This window comes from Chaetodon trifascialis, chromosome 4 (assembly GCF_039877785.1).
Source record: "Chaetodon trifascialis isolate fChaTrf1 chromosome 4, fChaTrf1.hap1, whole genome shotgun sequence".
Classification (NCBI taxonomy): domain Eukaryota; kingdom Metazoa; phylum Chordata; class Actinopteri; order Chaetodontiformes; family Chaetodontidae; genus Chaetodon; species Chaetodon trifascialis.
Window position 1 is genome coordinate 2,265,126 of NC_092059.1, and position 19,058 is coordinate 2,284,183.

At 45.7% G+C, this 19,058-nt stretch overlaps 2 protein-coding genes across 2 annotated transcripts; one reads left to right on the forward strand and one right to left on the reverse strand.

The window, feature by feature from the left end:
• Positions 1–4,064: 4,064 nt before the first annotated feature.
• On the forward strand, positions 4,065–5,534 carry znf648 (zinc finger protein 648). The gene has a single exon (XM_070960783.1). The coding sequence runs from the start codon at positions 4,065–4,067 to the stop codon at positions 5,532–5,534; it is 1,470 nt and encodes a 489-aa protein (XP_070816884.1).
• A 1,733-nt stretch (positions 5,535–7,267) lies between these two features.
• Positions 7,268–17,787, reverse strand: sec16b (SEC16 homolog B, endoplasmic reticulum export factor). The gene is made up of 24 exons (XM_070960153.1): positions 17,525–17,787; positions 17,116–17,213; positions 16,903–17,005; positions 16,070–16,272; positions 15,834–15,985; positions 15,689–15,750; positions 15,371–15,509; positions 15,040–15,270; positions 14,155–14,252; positions 12,587–12,668; positions 12,350–12,467; positions 12,155–12,266; positions 11,894–11,999; positions 11,637–11,774; positions 11,438–11,551; positions 11,126–11,210; positions 10,832–10,991; positions 10,546–10,706; positions 10,406–10,434; positions 10,135–10,230; positions 9,966–10,055; positions 9,761–9,875; positions 9,368–9,406; positions 7,268–9,285 (listed from the first exon to the last, which is right to left on the reverse strand). Exons 1-23 carry the CDS (start codon positions 17,785–17,787, stop codon positions 9,390–9,392), a joined length of 2,772 nt encoding a protein of 923 aa, XP_070816254.1. The 3' UTR covers positions 7,268–9,285; positions 9,368–9,389.
• Between the last annotated feature and the right edge of the window lie 1,271 nt (positions 17,788–19,058).

A 19,058-nucleotide genomic window follows, 5' to 3' on the forward strand; every position in this document is an offset into this window, starting at 1 on the left:
AGGTTCCAATTTAGATCAGGTAAAAAGAAAGGGCAGCGCAGTAATGACAAGAGCAAAGGATGCAAATTCATGTAAGGTGAGAAACTACAGGTGTGATAGTATCTGGAGATACAAGCTGAGGACTGAGGGGACGATTTACTGACAGCTTCAATGTGGTGCTGAATGGAATAAGTAGTTTTTAAATCTGAATTAAGAATTACTTTGATAATAATGATAATGCATGTCAATAATATTTTTTAAACTGTGACAACCAGTGTTCTGTCTGCAAGCTGGTAACCAGACAGCTGACTGTTTTCACCCTGTTTGATAAGGCAAAGGTCGAAGAGAAAGTCGGTGGTGATTGTCCCAGTAGGCTGAGATATGACCAGTGATTACATCAGATCATTAAGACAATATCTACATTTGATTCACTTTAACTTTATCTCACTGTCACAAACATGCTCTGTTCCTGTGACCATTTTTAAGGTCATTCAGTAGTTTTTAGGGCTAGTGTTTCCATTATTTTGTCCACTTTTTGTACTTGCCATAGTGTGTAGATATAAAGACATAAAGGCGCACGCACAATGTGATTTGTACAATGACATAAAAACAAATAAAATTATTTATTCAAATTAGGATACACTGCCATGAGGAAAACCCAAATCTGCACTGGAGGAATAATATTCTGTACAGCTACATGGAGTCTGTATTAAGAAGTGCAGCATGGGTTGATGGGGGCACGACTGCTGCAAAACACGCAGGCCGAGAACGGTCCTGTGGAAAATTCCAAGATCGGGTATGTTCTCAATTAAGGCGCTCTACTCCACCGTGAAATTCAAGAACCACCTCCAGAATGACTCGGCACTTTTTCAGCGCAGTGGTGCCAGTGAGTTATATATATATCAATGAAATATTCATTCATGTCCAGCTTTCTAGCAAAGCATACTTAACCTCTTTAAATCTGTTGGTGCACGTTGATGATCCTCAGAGATCACTAAGACACAATCAGACGAGTTCAGTCAGGATTAATAGAGATACTGTGTATTTAAAATGAACGGACGTCGATTGACAAGCTCAGACGTCTTAAATTCAGGGTAAACAAGCGTGCATTTGTCTTCCACTTTATTTCTTTGAAGCAGTCATGAGGGAAAAACACTTCCCTCAGTGGGGTTCTGGAAGGAACACAAACACCCAGAAAACAAACAAACCACAATCCTTTAAATCCCCACTGGGACTTCATGGGTGATGCTCCTTAAACTGGTTGTTAGTACAGCTTCGGCATCCGAGTTCATTTGTTGCGTCACGACAAAAGACACTTAGGTAACGTCCACCACAGCTTTGTTGTGTCAGCTTCCAGCTGACAATCACAAAGACGCAGAGTCATGAACATTTCAGTGGCCTCTGACCAGTCAGCAGCAGTTTTCTATCCCTTTGAATGATTTCTGTTTTAGTTCTTTTGTCACTTTAAATGATTTCTAGGTTCATTTTGGCATTTTAAAGTATGGTGCACGCTCAGAATTTCAGGTTTCCTTTTGGAAACAGCTTAAATTTTTTGATTTTCAGACTTCAGATGGAGAGGAAACTGACTACAAACTGTGTTGTGCAACATATTCATACGCACAGTGACACAGTTATATAACTATACCAGGTACAATCAGAGAGAAAAGAGTTGGCAGACATAATATTGACCAACATTTTTTTTTCCAGAGGTCATGTTCAGTTCCACCATCAGACAACTGTGTTTGTTTTCTTAAAGATCTTTATTCTACTTGTTTTTGTTATTGATAATATGTATTGTATATTAGCATGACATATTCCTAGATTAGGCTATGATATGTTCCAGTTACAGCCCTTAGCAAACACAGGGGACATTGTTCAATATTTCTGAAAGCTTACATTAGGAAATGTACCGCTGGGCTGTGAATGTGGTGTTGCTGTGTGGGAAAATGTACGCAGAGAAACTCCACAGAGATGAAAACTTGATATCTGTGGACGATCAAAGTGCATCTGATCTTAAGCAGAGCTTTGTAAAGGTGAGTTGTTAAGTGTCCAATTTCGGTCTCCTCTCTTGGGAAAGTGCACTGAGTTCAGACCAGCACCGTCCATTTAATTATGACATTAGTATCACAAGATCCACTCAATTACTGAACACATGCAGGCTGCTCAAACCCGTCCGTCTCTGCAGTGTAATGCAGGGTCCCTGTCCTGTAAGAGGTAAGGAAGCAGCCTCCTGTCTGCCTGCAGGCCAGTGATCAGCGTGCCAGCCACAGGAGGACTGCGTCCACGTACTGACTCTCATCTCAGGAGAAAAGACACACAAGAGAGCCAAGACATCCAAAGAGTGATGAAAGGGTTAAAAGCAGTTGTAAAGCACTCCTGAGGGAGTCTCCTGCAAGGCTTGTTTGGGGGGAGGGGTGTTTTGGTGTGCATTAGTCTCTGAATCCAAAATTTACTATTCTATATTTAGTCAGTCACCTGTACAGCCTTTTAACTGCATTTGATTTGTTCGAAAGGTGCTTTTTAAATAACTCTGATTGATTAATTGACAAAGATTAAATACTCATCCAGTGCGTGTCCAGTTCCTCCATCCTCCTCACTTCAAACATTGTTTTGAGTGGGTCCCATATCATGAGTAGGCCATCTACCGACAAAAGAACTGAACTGCAGCTTATTTATCATTTAAAAACGAAAGCTGAACAATGTTCACAAAAGCAAACCCACATCAAATTAAAACCATGCCCCATGCTGCTGAACAAAATTGGCAATTACAAATTTTCAAAATATGGTAATTCCAAAGAAACAACCACAACCCTCTGTTACCCTAGCGATTAAAAACATCATTTTAATCTTTTCCAGAAGTTAAAATGAGAGCAGTCTGTTTCTGTCGGGCTGCACACATGTCCACAATAAGATGTACTGTTTGATAAGTTGTGCCGTGAGGTTTTTCTGGACGAAGCTGGTGATTTTCCACAGTCTGTGCCTCATGTCACCGTCAAATAAGAAGCCGACAGCGACGCGTGGAGGCCATTACGAGGAATTACACCCGCAGTTCAAACCGAATGAAAGCTCCAGTGATGTGAAACTCATCTCCAGTGTTTTTCACACTAATGCAGATGGGCTGTGTTCACAGTGAGATATGACTTGATAACACCAGAAAGCAGACAGGCCAATAGAAATCACAATTTTAGCCTCAAAACGTTGTTCAGCAGCGGCCATTGGCGCATAACTGAACGGCCAATTAAAAAAAAACAATGCGCGTCAACCTGTTAACGTTACACCACCATGATTTTCCACAAAAAGCAAAACAAAACAAAACAAAACAAAACAAAACAACAACAAAAAAAGAGTCGGTTCGGTGTTTTATCCCTGCCTTTTAAGAAAATGAAAGAAGCTCCCTTAACTGTTACTGTAAGTCACCTTAAAGTTATCTTAAAGACTTTAGTACAACATAACTCAGCCTGCTATTACACTGCGGTTAACTAAAGGTTAAAATCCAGCATTTCCACGACTCCACGGGACTTTGAAGGTTGTCCTCCTCTCATGCGGACCGTGTAACGTCCTCAGCGGCCTATATACAAACGGGTGGTCAGCTAAGTCAGTGAAAGCTGATCCAGAACGTTTAGGTATCACTGCTGTGCTGACTAGCAGGATAGATGCTGACCCAGAGACGGCTGCTGCCAAACTCTGCCCGTTAACACCAGCGGGCATCTTCCGTGGAGTTCCACTCGAGCCGGGCCAGCGGATCTCTGAGGCACCTCCTGACACCGCGGGTGAGTGAGGGAAGTTTTCAGTTTATGAGGTTAAAATTCATGAGTGACTGAGCGCGTTTTAAGAAGGAAATCTCTGGAGGGGGTTTATGGTGACGTTTGGTGTCATATGACTGCAAGGTGCAAGTTATATCCGAGAAACTGATGAATATAGCAGCCAGCAGGTCTGTATGCTGAGAGCAATGCAGTTATGATGAAGATCCAGATCCAGATGGTAACAGCCTGCTGTGTGTTTCATTTTCAGGTCTTTTTAAAGAGACATCAGGACTTCCCCGAACAGCTTAAAACTCATGCAGATGATTGAATGTAGAAGTGATCATGGCTGATGAAATGTTGCCTGACGGGGCTGTTGTTGAAAAGAGAAATAAAAGGAAACACCAAGAAAAGCTCTGCGCCACGCCTCTGCCGGGCGGACAGATCCTCATCAGCACCCACAGTGTGACCACTGACTCTTCGTGTGGCAGTATTTGTGTTGGTATGAACTCATCTGCAGAGAGCAGCGACACTGGAGTCCTTTATCTGAACCCTCAAACACAAAGCTGGTCTCTCGTGGAGACGTTTGAGCGTTCACCTGGAGATGAAGCCGGACTTAATGATGACCAAGACCGAGAAGTGTCGGACTGCACCGCTGAGGGAGATAAAATCTGTGGATGTGATAATTTGCTCTTGGATGCTGCGCACAAGCAGAAAAGGAACTGCTCCAAATACCCCAAGAGCCAGAAGAAACACAGTGACGCGGCAGTCAAACAGAGGGCATCTGAGCTCAAAGAGCTAAATGCAGAGGGATACGCTGCAGGTGGAGGTGGGAATAAGACCAAAAAGAAGAGTGGAAACAGTCGTGCTGTTAAGCAGCAGCCGTTTAAAAAGCGTGAAGACGTGAAGATCACACGACTCCTGAGAGCGATGAAGAAGCGCAGCGGCGCGGACACGGAGCAGCGGCCCTTCAAGTGCACGCACTGCCACTGGGCTTTCAAGAAGTTCTGCAACCTGCAGAGTCACTTACAAACGCACACCGGCCTCAAGCCGCACGTGTGTGATATCTGTGGGAAGGCCTACTCTCACCAGGGCACGCTGCAGCAGCACAAGCGTCTGCACACCGGTGAGAGACCGTACCGCTGCCCCTTCTGCGTCAAGACCTACATCTGGTCCTCAGATTACCGCAAGCACATCCGAACACACACCGGTGAGAAGCCCTACGTGTGTGACACATGCGGCAAGGATTTCATCCGCTCCTCTGACCTGCGGAAGCATGAGCGCAACATGCACACCAACGACAAGCCCTTCCCGTGCGCGCACTGCGGCAAGACCTTCAACAAGCCACTGTCCCTGAAGCGTCACGAGCGGAAGCACCTGGGGGAAAGACCCTTCTCCTGCCCCGACTGTGGGAAGACCTTTGCTCTGGCCAGTCGGATGGCGGAGCACCAGAAGATCCACTCTGGAGTGCGTCCGTACATCTGCCCGGTTTGCTCCAAGTGTTTCACAAAGTCCTCCAACCTGACCGAGCACGAGGCCATTCACAGCGGAGCGCGCCCGCACAAGTGCGCAGAGTGCGGCGTGGCGTTTGCCATGGCCTCCCGCCTCATTCGCCACCAGTACGTCCACAATAAAGAGAAACCCTACAGCTGCACGGGCTGCGGCAAGAACTTCAGCCACCTGGCCAAACTGCAGCTTCACCAGGAGCAAGCCTGTGCGGGGAGGATCTTTGTCTGCGTGGAGTGTGACAGATCCTTCCAGTGTGCCGCAAAGCTCGCACAACACACGCTGAACCACAGGGACAACAATGTCTGAATCAGTTCAGAGACAGGTGCTGTAAACATCCAGCGCCCTGTTAGTGATATTCAGTTTGCAGCTGCACATCTAGAAGCAGCAGCTTTTCCAAATGTTCAGTTCCAGACACATCAGATCCACTCAAGGTCATGTGGCACCAGTTTATTTATGTGAGGTGTTTACGGTAATTGTGTCTTATGACTTTTAAACTTGTTACTCACACACCCTCCTCAGCCACCGTGCTGGCTTCTCATGACGGTGTCATGGCATTAAAAACTGCCACCAGCGAGATCGACACTGGAGCTGACGCCTTAATGGTGTAATATTTAAGAGCGTGCAAGAGCATTAAAGTATAGATGCAGTTAATAGTAGACACGACTTTGCCACTTCATATAGGAAATAAATGATATTGGAAATGCAGGCAGTTGATCATGATTAATGGATAGTGATGTAGCAGCATGCCAGGGATCTGGATCTGAATCTGGTGGCCAGGCTGACTCTGAGCCACTGAGGATGGCATTTCACAAGGCATTTCGTCATCGCCCTGAATTTATAGATACACACAGATTTAAACACAACAGTAATATTAGCCAAACATTCAGTGGATGACAGCTTTGACGGCCCACGCTGAGGACAGGAGGCAGCTTAATGTCTGCAACCCATGGCTGCCACAATGAAAAACAAGTGCTTTAACAGAGTCATAAGCCGGTCAGAGCATGGGAGGTATTTCCTACTGCGACCACATCACGTTACACACACCACAGAGATTTAATGGTTCAGGGAAGCTTGTTAATCAGTCAGTCACTGCTGCTAGGCGAAGTCAGCTCACCTTTATCAGGTACTCAAGGTGCTTTCTCTTCATTATTTGGTTCAATAGTGCAGCTGTTTCCATGCTGGATGTTTTGTTTGAGTTGTGGGTTTGCAGTTTAGGCTCTTTGCTGTCATTTTTGTCATGAACATGTCAGTTTCACATCATTTAACATAAGTATGCAATGAGAAATCTGGAGTGAAGAAGCAGACTGTGAGTGGACAGGTGAGTACAGACAGCACCTGTGCTGTGTAGTGAGCTGAGATTTACCCTGATATCAAATGGGAAATTACCCCCAAATCTTTGAATCTTCATATATGTGGGAGTGCAGGCATCATATTCTTATTTTCTTGTCAAGTCAAATTGTCAAATGAAGTATTTTTGAATTTCAGTTTGCATGTAAAGTCAGTTTTTTAACAGTATTTCCAAGCACAGCAGGTATGTTTGGTTCATCAGAGTCCTTCAAACTTGAGTGTGTAGCAGCTCAAGCTCAAGCGTGTTAAAGGGAAACAAAAAGAAAAAAGAATTATATGTCTGACGATGAAGCTCAATAAAAGCTGTTTCTTACTAAATGATAATTAAAAAAAAAACACCAGCCCTTCTGATTTCATTGGATTTACTGATAATAACGTTTGCTGTCTGAGGAATCACTTAAAACAATAAAGACATGAAAAATTTAGTTTTCAAAAAACTTCCATATTTGCCCAAAGAGGAATGGCTCAGATTTTAGTCATCTGAAACTCTTTGATGAAGCGATCCACTCTGAATGTTTCTATGCTCTGACTTGCTAACGGCAGGCGGTAGATGGTGATAATCCTGTTTACGTAATTCCCTCCAGCGTGTTGGCAACTGCAGACTAATGGTAAAAGGAGACGGCACCTGCCGTGTTGTCACTTGCTCTACATTAAGTGAGGGGCCCTGCTTGGAATCCCGGTTATTTCTTGGCAAGATGTATTTATTCAGTCTGTGACTGGTGAACGGGTAATTAATACATTTCATGTGGTGGTACAGAGGTACAAAAAAAAGCTTTGGCATAATACATAAAACACAAAGTCATGTGCCAGAAGTAAAAACAAATCTCAATCACACCAAACACGGCGAGTCGTAAAAAGATTTTTCTAAAATGTATTCAAAGAGTATATATTACTGTGTTTTATATACATTTAAAGGAGCAAACAGCAGCTCACAAACATTTATACAGTAAAGCGAATAATAGAGCCCTTTCTCAGATGAAGACATTGCAAATATCATCAGCACATAACAGTTTGATCCTATAAGAATCTGTTAGCTCAGGGTGGAGAGGCGTTGGCTGTTCGCCTGGCGGAGGCCTTTCCCGGCCCCCCCCCTCCAGTTATGTGCTATCATTAGTCTTGGCAGTGTGACATTGTGAGAACACACTCTTCCATTATTTCCTCTGTCTGTCTTATCATTAAAATGAAGTTATTTAGCTTTACAGATAGTAAAAATTATCTGCAGTTGTTTACATTGTGCTATAATTTAGAGGCCTTTGCAAAGTCAGGCTACAGATTGTGTTTACTTGCCGTGCAAGATTAAAGGTGGCTTCTGCGAGGCCACAGCATTGGATTACATGTGAGTGTGGACGTCATTTATGTTCGTATTTTCAGCTGTTGGTGGATTGTGTTTAAGCACAGAGACGTTTCACGGTAAAAGATGATGCAGTGGGATTGATGGATTTACACTTGTGCTAATTAAAGGGTTAGTTTGGATTATTTGAAGTGGATTTGAATGAGGTGCTTATCCACAGTCATGGCGGTCAGCACGCCCCAGTTTGGAGAAGCTTCTGGTGTAGGACGCTCAGCGATGTCCTGCGGTGGACGGGGCTGCAGCAAAATGTATTTTAGCCACCAAGAAAACAAATCAGTTTCAGTGTACGCTGTACATCTTTAGAATATTTTCACCGCTTCACCTTCCCATCAGACAGGAAACTGAAGCTGATATGTCACTCCCTTCAACGCCACCAAACTCCTTTGACAAAAACGGTAATTTCACCTCACAGAAGAGTGAAGTTGCTGGTCTACCGCTGCCTCAATTGTTGAGATTCTTAATTATACTTAATTCAGATTAGAACTAACAAACACCAAAGTCACACAACAACACAAACAAACTAACTGATGGAGGCAGCGACAGACCAGAAGCTGCACTCCTCTGCGAGGTAAAATCACTGTTTCTGTCAAAGGAGTCTGGTGGCGTTGAAGGAAGCGCTCTAACAGCTTAAGTTCCCTGTTGTAAAGACTGTCTGATGAGAAGATGAAGCGGTGGAAATATTCTAAAGCTGTATACTGCACAAAACACATTTAGCTTCCTACACCAGAAGCTTCTCCAAACTGGGAGGATGCAGACCACCATCTACTGCAGGTAATACACCAGCTGTGGATAAGCGCCTCATACAACCCCACTTTAAAAAATCTGGACCAACACTTTAAATTTGGCTGATTTTCTGGCAGCAAATGCAGAAAGAATAATCATTCATGTGTGAGCTGAGCTGTGAGTCTGATGGCATACTGTACAACACTCAGAGGGCAGCTTCGAGGGAGTCACAACTCCTGTTTTAAACTTTTTCCACCACATTAAAGCTCCGGATCAAATCCGTCATACGAAAACGGTTATTGGGGTCAATTAAGATATCCCTTTCCCCAAATATGTCCTGCGTCCCCTGGTGAGTTCCCTGCTGTCCCCTTCAGGGAACCCACCTCAGCTGTTTGAGTTGTTGCAATATGAGTTACTGTGCCAGTCCATGCAGAGTATTTCTGTATCTAATGTGCAACATGATGGTGGGCGAGCTGGGGGTGTGAAAGGGCATCCTTAAAAAAGACGTGGGCGGTGGGAGCGGTATGGATCTTACTGGTGTTCATCCAAACTCAGGTGAAGCTCTCATTAGACTCAAAGGCACTGTTAACAGTGGGTGGTGTGAGGTCCCCTCTTTGGTTTTAGCTGTCAGTGATCCTACAAACAAAATATTTGAAGTAATTCATGTGAATCCTTAAATATGGTGCAGATATATTTATCTTAAAATGGCTTCATTTACCTGTGATACAGGCTAGTGGTTTCTACCCCAGCTGCTGGCCTATGAAGAACACATGGATATTTATAGAGAACTATCACATTTGCTTAGTTTACTGGTGGTATAATTTCTTCAGTGGCAGTTTGACTGCGGCCAATGTTTTAAATTTCAGTCCTAAAAAATGCAAGCTGCATATCATTTGCTTCAGCCAAGACATGAAACTGGACACGCTGGTCAGCAACTGTGTTAATGGCAGCGATGCAGCTCCTCTGAGGTCAGTGACCCTAGAAATCCCACACAGCACACGAAGAATGAAGAGCATGGCAGCATATTGATGAGCCTGATAGCTGAGATCAACAGTGATGATTGATCAACGCTGACGAGTAAAAACTGTTGCTAAAATCTTTCATAGCTCACCTGCTTTCCTGGAGAAGGGGTTGATCCCTGCAGAGGAAGGCTGGCTGGGAAACATGTTGGGGGACATTATGGCAGGTGGAGGAGGAGGAGGACCGAGGCCAGCAGTCGGTGGTGGCTGAGAAAAAGCACAAAAATCCATATCTTACATGACCAAAGTGAAACCCGAGCAGAGCTGAACGCTGATGAGTCTTTGCTCCACTCTTACAGGCTGAGCTCGGCTTTCCTGCTCCGAACTCTTTTGAACTTCTTTGGGTTTTGACTTGAACCAGCTGCTGAACCATCCCGCCTTGGCGCTCTGCACAAAACACGCAAAATAAGCCACAAACGGCTGTGATGTGTGTTAACAGGCATTGATGCGGCGGCGCTCCGCCCACCTGTTTCGGAGGCTCGGCGTTCTGCTCGGGGGCCTTAGCGCCTTGCTGAAGGCCGTGCTGGCTTTGCTCCTGCTGACCGATGCCGACCTCCAGCATCTTCAAAAGCAAATGCACACATCCAGGTAACTTTCTGGAAACATCTACCAATGCTCTTTACATGTACACACTATTTACAGAATTCAATTTTAGCACCACAAATCCAGAAAAAGATGACATCAGACCTGCCATCTTTGCTTCTTTATCAGTGCAGAATATTAGAAACATTACTCACCTCGCCTCCCCCAGAGGACGAGCCGGTCTCTGCAGGAGCAATGAAATCAAAATGTCATGCACAGGCGGACTCCCCGGAGCCCACAGTGAATATCTGAATTGTGAAAGGAATGAATGCTGTCTAACACGACGGCTTCTCACCCTCCGCTGCTGATGGCTGCGTACTCAGAGGACAATGTGGCGAGGCACTTCTGACTTCAGCACTATCTGTGTTATGATAACTGAAGTCTTGGCTCACAGCCACTGTGGGCACCGGAGGAGAATAAACCACTGTTCCTGGCATGGGATAATTGGCGTGGGGCCTAGGCGGAGAAACGGGGAGAGAACGATGACATAACAGGGTCCATTAGGACTGGATATCACATGCAGGAAGAGTTTTCCTCTCTGCAGCTGGACTGAATGCGGCATGTGAATGAACACTTTGTACCAGTTCTGAGCTCCGCCAGCGTCCCATGACAACGCAGCCGTTTCCTCAACGCTTCCTTCGACTGGATGCTCTGAGCTTTCCTGATCCTCAGCGGCTCTGTAATAAAGGAGTTCAGGCTCTGGACTCTGGATGTCACTTCTCAGGTCGTCCAAGTTTGATTCTGTGCAAAAATAAAAATGACAGCGAGTATTCTTTAGAGTATTCATTAGCAGATGTACAAGAAAGCGGCGGCTCTCTCGTGGGAAATATGCCACACAGCGCATCATTTGAGCTAATGAGAGGATTAGAAATTACCTGAGTGCATTTTTCTGTCCTCGAGGGCCGAAGCACTTCCCTCAGGAGGTGACTGGTGCGTTTCAGTGCAGTCAAAACTCCCCGTCTGAGTAAAATAACACATTTAGGCTTCAGTTACACAGATTTAGTGTCTAAACGAGACAAACAACATGCTCACCTTTAGCAGGTGTAAAGTTTAGTTCACCAGTTAGTTTGGCGTGTTAGCACGCTAACATCAGAGGCGGGTTGGAATCTCATTAAGTATTTGACAAACTGAAATTTTTTGTCCCAAACAGTTGTGGAGACACATCAGTGAAAATCACAAGAACTCACCTGCATACTGTGGTACCTGGCACGGAGCTGTGTCAGCCAGTCAGGTTCCTGCTCGACTCCACAAACACCTGCATCACTGAACTGACCCTCAGAGTGTCTCAGCCTGTCCGACAGCTGCAGGACACAGGACACATACATTCACCTGTACAGGTCATTTATGTAGAAGCAGGTATGTGTGTATAGGAGGATGTGTGCATACCTTAATAACCTCCCCTGTCAGCACAAAGAAAGGCTCCCTCTGTCTGAGGATCGCCTGTCCCACCACCTCACAGTAATGAAAGGCCTGAGATGCGAGCCCACAGTCCAGCAGTCGACTGGCATACAGGAGCTTGTACACCTGAACACAATGCAGCAACATTCAGCATCATTAGATTTAAACACGGCTGCGAACGAGAGGTTTCTTATTTATAAAAATGTTTGTGCACAGCAGTGAGATCTGGTGGAAATTTTAGGTACCTGGAAAGAAGGTATTGAAAAGTATTTGCCCCCAAGTGTCTGGCAGTACTCGTACAGCTCAGTGCACTGGATGTCAGAGTTTGTGGCAAAGTTTTCAAAGGATTGCCTAAAGATGAGAAGAGGATACACCAACGACAGAAAATAGATTAAAACAAGAAAGACTGCATTAAAACAAGAAAGACTGCATCTCCATCAGAATTATTACAGAACACGGACAGCAGTCAACCTGATGAGGGGCACGAAGGAACAGGTGCAGCTCACCTGTGGCTGCTGCCTAGAAGCACCAGTCTGTCTGCCTTCTGCGCGAACACCCCAAAGGGAACACTGGCTGTCAGGTAGCACACATGGGCGGCATGTAAGAGGCCTTTGGAGGCTGCACGGCGACGAGCAACACAAAACAATCAGTTTGCATATCTGTGCAGAAACATTGCAGCGTGTCTGTCAGTGCATGTGTACCCAGAGTGTCTCCCATGGTGACGATGGCCTTCTGCTGGACGGCGGCGTCTCCGGCCTCGTTGGAGAGCATCACAGCCAGATGGGGCCTCCAGTCTCCCCATTTTTCATTTCCACAGCCCTGAGAGCAGAACATCACTATCAAACTCTCATGAGCCGACGAGGTACAGGCTGTTATTTCACAGTGACTGAAACTGAGACCATTGACGTGTGTGAGGAGTTCAGTGCTGGATGTTTTACCGCGGCTGCAGCAGGGATTCTCCCAGACAGCAGCTGGAACAGAGTCTGCAGGGGATCGCTGGCCGTTAGCTGGCCTGTAAACCTGCCGAGAGAGCAGCTTTTGTCATTGCACGTGATAAACGAGGCTTTAGCACGCGCTAGCAGCGGAGGAGCGTCACACTTAAAGCTGCTGCTGCTCTGTGCTGGTGGCTCAAACTCCCCTCCTGTCAATTACAAATCAAAATCACCCCAGGCGTCCGTGAACCCACCCCAAGACATTCCTCCAGTGTCTAGTATCAAGAGGACATATGCTGCATGGGACGTGCTGGTGATGCCAAAATAGTTTGTAAAAATAGATTGGGTTACATGACACATAGATCTGTAGTTTAGTGATGTGGAGTCCTCGCTCAGCACAGTTCTGCTGAAAATGGAGCGCTGCTCTGTGACTGCAGCACAGATTAAAAGGCGTTAATTGACTTTATTGTACTGTATCAAACCAGATTAGTTCGACTGTCCAGGAAGGTGTTAATGGTCAGTTATGTACTGTAACAAGACGACCTGCTGTACATTACAAATAACTCAGAGGCCAAGATTAAGTCTGACAAACAATGTTGGAAGTGACATTTCGTGAGCTCAAACAATTAATCATCATTGCTTTATTCATCATGCGTGTTGCCTCGTGCACAGATGTGACGCTCATTTTCAGCAGGGAGCCATGTTTCAGCGAAGAAGAGCTCTGATCTCTAATTGGATTCATCACTGTAATTACCCTCCACAAACTCTAAATCAAGGCCATTATTTTAGGAAACTGGACTGTGGGAAAGCGGGACACGCTGGATGGAGTCGATGTCCCGTCCTGTCCCGGTCATGTGCTAGACAAGTCACACGTACAATCATCTGTGAGTCACCCTCCGTTAATCCTGCCACGGCCAGATGGTGCAGGACTTCATTTCTTCTTCTCATCTCAAATACAGATCAAACAAGGGCAATGTTGACGTGCTAATGACAATGTCTACCATGTTCATTATTTTAGTTTAGCATGCTAGCATTTGCTAAGTAGCACTACACACAAAATGGCTGAAAAGTCAGATAATCTCCAGAGCGATGATTCATCCTGAGGGGAACATCACTGTACGCTCCAAATTTCATGGCAATTCATCCAATAGATAGATAATTCACTCCTGGTGGTTCAATCTGGACCAAAATGAGCTGGCTGACTTCCTGTTGCTCCCTGTGCTCATGAATGGGCTAAAATAACTGAATCATATGGCTCCTCCAAATATTATTGGACTGCATGGATCTAATATAAAGACTGTTCTGTCACGGCTGCTCCTCCAATGATTGTGCTGCAATTCCCCCTACAGCCACTACGCCAAAATGCGGGGCTGGGGGCTTGAAACGGAGGAGGAAGCTGTGGATGTACTCCAGATACAAGCGACAGAAATACTGGCCACATTTCCTTGAAGTTTACGGCAGACGACAAGTTTCTAAGTTTAGTCAGAGGGAGAATCGCTTCACAAATTACCACCTGTGTGTAGAGTTGTCGTCTGACTTGTTGCAGCTGTCGTGTCTCAGATTGCTGTTCTCACCTGTTTAGCACAGTGGTGTAGGACCTGTTGTCCATTTTGCTGGCCAGAAAAAGAGCATGCCCCCACAGGCCGCTGCTCATAGCTGACTCCAGGGCTTCCTGGAAACACATGGGAAGGTGTGAGAGGACGAATACTCAGATCCCAGCACAGTATGACATCCATGATGACTGCTGAGTGTACGCACTGTATTTGAATCAGGAGAAGGAGAAGTTCATATTCTGGCATTTACAATCACTGAGATTACCAGCAGTGAAAAGTAACTATGAGTACACATAAGTACTGTGCTGTAATTACAGTACTTCCATTGCATGCTACTTTATACTTCTGCATTTCAGACTGAAACATTCTGTGATTTACTTCACTGCTTACTTGACGGCTGTAGTCACTCGTGACTTTTCAGAATAAGATTTTACATTAAAAAAACGTTGTTAGAGATTAAACCAGCTGTTCTCAGTCTTTCTGGCTCGTGATCCTTTACACAAAAGCAGGGTTGGGGTTCCTGTCAGGGCTTTTCATCATCCTGTTAGCAGTTCGTCTCTGACCTCTACACTTCTCAGATGGCAGAACTTCGATTTTTCTCCTCTCCCATTAATCTTCTCATGACCCCTCAGATTTATCAGATGACCTTGTTGGGGGGAGCTGACCCCAGGCTGGGAACCACTGGACTAACCTTCCTAACATTAACTCCACCTCGACCAGCTACAACAGTACAATGCAAGAATACTAAGAGTCTAAATGAAGTTTTCTGCTGAATGAGTTCTTTGATACTTGAAGTACATTTAGCTGAAAATACCTCTATGTGTTCACATTGTAGCATTGACATTTCTCCTTAACTAAAGGAACTAAATGAATGAAAAAAGCTGAACAGAGAGCTGAAAGGCAGACCTTCTTTCTTCCGGCCAGCAGCAGCTGGGTGTAGCCCTGCAGGGCCTTCGCAGACGTCTCTGAGCTGAAGCTGCTCCAGCCTCCTGTGAGCAGGTCGTCTCCTTTGCGAGGTGGTGCTTCGGCAGTCGTGCCCTCACTGAAGTCAATGAGCGTGGGAGCATCCGACTCCCAGCCTCCATCTGAATGTGAGCCCTGCATCAGCAGCTCGGCAATATCGGAGCCGACTATTTGCTGAAACAATGGAAATTTAGTGAGAACTGTATCAAAATCACTTTGATTTTAGGCCAAATGATCTATTTCCACATGTGATAGCAAGACATGAGCCACTTACTCCATTCTGTCTGCAGAGCAGTATCAGTAGATTCCACAGGAGGGCAGCAGAGCTCTTGTCATGCAGCTTGTTGTCTCTCATGCAGGCGCCTGCCCTCTGGTGGGCAAACTCTATAGCATCTACTTTGTGCAAATCCTCCCTTAAAAAATCATCATGTGCGCACAACATTTACAAAATACTAATCCAGAATCATCTTTCTGAGTCGCACAGGGCTGATAATAACTACAGATGTGAAGTTCAGCTGAACTGATTCGTTCTTTTATTAAGATTATTTAGTGGTGAGCATTTTCAGTTTCACAACAAAAGACGGAGGAATACCTGGTTAAAGGTCCCGGGAAGCTTCTCATCTCCTGCTGCTCCATGGTGTCACTCAGAATGACCTGAGCAGACAGAAGGACGATAAGCCTGCAGTTTTATAGAAGAACACAGTACTAGAAGACACACAGGCTGGTGCTGAACGGACCTCCAGACTGTGGATTTCCAGCTGGCTGACGCTCTCCTGCGTGGACAAGCCCGGAGTGACTCGTATCAGCTGGCCTGCAGGACCAAAGCTGACGATCGCATGAGGGATGGAGTACTTCAGAGGAGCTGACGTCTGGTGCACGGGTCCATGATCTGAGCCGGCACAGAGGAACAGGCGTGATGAGGAACACAGAGTGAAGAGGAGCTGAGAGAGAAGAGCTTTAACTGTAAACTCACCTGCATCAGAGGTGTGAACAGGCTCGCTGTGCTCAGCCCCGTTAATGTACTGACTCAGTTCATAGCTGCTGGAGGATAACCCTGAGTTTTTGGAACTTTCTAATGTCCCCAGGTAGTAAGAGGAAACCTCTTCGTTGTCTCTGGAGGGAGCATCCTCGTAGTTGTTGACGTAATGCTGAGAGCTGTCTCTCCTTTGGTCATACCTGAAAGAATTAAAGCAACAAAATATGACGTTTTCAGAGAAATCGGTGTACAGTTTGCTACTTCGTGTTGCCACAAATGATTCAGCCTCTATTCAAGCCATGAAAGCTTTGCTTTTGGTACATTTGGAGTTATGGACACTGAGTAGCAGCTCTGTCTTTCCAGGATAAACAGATGGCAAAGCTCACAGATGCTTTTGGCCTGTTGCCCAGCATTAGTTTGAGTTTTGGCCCTCTGAGGGAAAAAATGACCAAACACAGAAAAGGCATGGAGGCACTTCTGCTCATGTTTGTTTTCTGCAGATTTACGTAAAGTTGCTGTGGTCTTTGCTGTCTGGACCACTGTAGCAGGCGTTCCTCTGGTACCTGTCAGACTCCCTCCACCTGTTAGCCAGCTCACACAGGCTTCCTGTCGGGTTTCACGCTCATTCTAAAAGCCTATTCCTGGAATTTGAAGTATTAATTGAGCTTTCTCCAAAATATAGGCTGCTAATTAGTCGACTCCTTGTGTGCACGTGTCCCCCTCTGTCTGATCGAGGCCGTGCCTCTGCAGGTAAAGTCCTCAGACTTACAGACTTTTATCATATTTCGCATTGATCTTTCTTTTAAAAACACGGGACTCTTGCGGCTCACCTGTACTCCTCGGTGTAGGAGCTCCCTGAATGTTCCTGCCTGTATGCTCTGTCTTGCTGTCGGTCCGTCCTCCAGGACTCTTGAGGACCCCACTGACCTGCATCTGTATGATCACAGTGACATCAGAATCATCTTATTGTTTTTACCCTCACACTGAAGTGCACTGATAACAGAAGCTTTGCTGTCTCCAGGAGCTGTTTTGTATCTCTGTACCTCGTCGTCCATGCTGTCCTCTGTAGTAGTCACGGTCATAATAGCCATAGTTGTCTCTGTAGTCCCACTGGCTGTGAGGTGGATATTCATACCCATGCCTGGAAGCAAGAAGCCAGCAGAAAGTGCTGAAACACTGCAAAGAATCTGTGCTCGGCTTTCTTTTTTCTTTCTTTAACCCTTTTCATGGCGACAGGTGTCAGGTGAGTATCCCAGCATGCACTGAGCAGCACTCGACCCAGTGGTTTAAGGACCTGAACTGTGGCACCACCATCACGTGTTTTAACATTTGTGTTTATCTTGCACTGCTTGATTACATACACTCAACTTATGATGAACTTCCTCCTAAAATGTATTTGCAGTGACTTTGGCACAAAAGGACGATCATGCAGGGTCCCATGAGTGTACGCACCTGGACTGGGGTCTCTGGTGTTCTGGACGGCCATGGGGGTACTGCTGTGTGTTGTAATACTGCTCCGGTCTGGCAGGCGGACTGGTGAAATGAGTCCTGTAGCGAGCGTCAGGATGAGCCCAGTACCTGTCCCTCTCTCTGGGGTTCGGTGCTGGGTAGTTCTGGTCCCAGTCCTGCTGAGGAAACCTGTAGTAGTCCTCTCTTTCTTTCGCTCTGTGGGAGTGATGGCCAGAGTCGGGCCGGGGGTGACCTCTGTGATCCATGATGACCCCCGTCACACAAAACCAGCCTACCTGAAAGTGAAAGAAGAGTTTTATTCCTGATTCTGAGGTAAAATCCGCACAAACAAACGTCTTATTTTAGGTTGGTACAGTTCACACATGCCAGACTCAAAGTACATCCACGACTGCCACATCATTTCACAGGAAAGTCACAACACGAGCTGATAACAAGGCAGCATGATAACAAGAGGATAAAGTTCACAGATGGTGTTTCTGCACAGGAAGCAGCGCCACAGAGAACCAAGCCATCCCAATGAGAGAAAAAACACCGCAGAAAACTTCAAAAGTCAAAGTTATACCGTTCAGGGTGTGAGGACGCAGAGTCCTTCATCCCGGCGGTTTGCATCGTGTGTCTCAGCCTGTGTCCTCACAGCTGTCAGCAAACAGTGGAGCACGCCCTGAGGAGGGTGACAGCGGGAGCTGGAACAGAGGAAATCACGACAGTCTGCAGGTTAAACCCGACAGCAGGACACCGCCAGGCCTCTGCGCGTCGCCTCCCCGCGTCCCCGGGCTGAAGCCGACATGTGGGGAGAAGGACAAGTTTGAAGTGTTGAGTCCTGCCACGTTGCCGGTAGGAAGATGCAGAGAGGACCGTTGGAGTTGGTTAAAGTGACCTGCGATCAGCTTCTCTGATGATTCTGGGAACAGCAGCTAAAGGAAACTGATCCGAAGTCAGCGGGGAAACGTCCAAGATGAACGTTTCTTGTAGTAAAAAAGCTTTTACGTGAAGTTTCCAGCAGAGGCGCTGAAGCCGTCATATGCTGAAACATCCTGCAACACGTTTTCATTCACTTTGCATCAGCTTGCATTAATAGGCTGCTGACTTTCATATCTTTATTTCTCCTGCATGTGATGTCTTAGAAAGCATCTTCAGCAGCTATTCTTGTTTGAAAGGTGATATACGAAAATAAAGTTTATTAATGTCTTTGTTGTTATGTTGCTGGTTTTAAGTTTTATAAGTTAATAAGCTGTGATCTAGCTAAACTAAAAAGAGCTGGGATGTTTGGCACAAAGTGAGAAAAAGCTCACATCAGCAAGTAGAAATGTTATTTTTTATATATATACACACATGCAGTACACAGAAATTACCTCCAATGTCTGATTTCTGAAGACTCGACTTTGTTTGTGCTGCTGTGCACATGCAGCCTGCTTCCTAAGCTGGACACACCTATAGATAAATATGTAAGGGTAAGGAATTTGAGTTAGGTTTGAACACCGCACTCAAAGGAAAAAACACATACAGCTTTGAGAGC

What these genes read in the sequence shown, in the direction of transcription:
- znf648 (XM_070960783.1), top strand. Translation starts at nt 4,065, where the DNA reads ATGGCTGATGAAATGTTGCCTGACGGGGCTGTTGTTGAAAAGAGAAAT.
- sec16b (XM_070960153.1), bottom strand. Translation starts at nt 17,787, where the DNA reads ATGGATCACAGAGGTCACCCCCGGCCCGACTCTGGCCATCACTCCCAC. An exon ending in GGACAGAAAAATGCACTCAG is followed by an intron (nt 10,992 to 11,125) that starts GTAATTTCTAAT and finishes ATTTTTGCACAG; the next exon opens with AATCAAACTTGGACGACCTG. An exon ending in CGTCCTCTGGGGGAGGCGAG is followed by an intron (nt 10,231 to 10,405) that starts GTGAGTAATGTT and finishes TTGCTTTTGAAG; the next exon opens with ATGCTGGAGGTCGGCATCGG.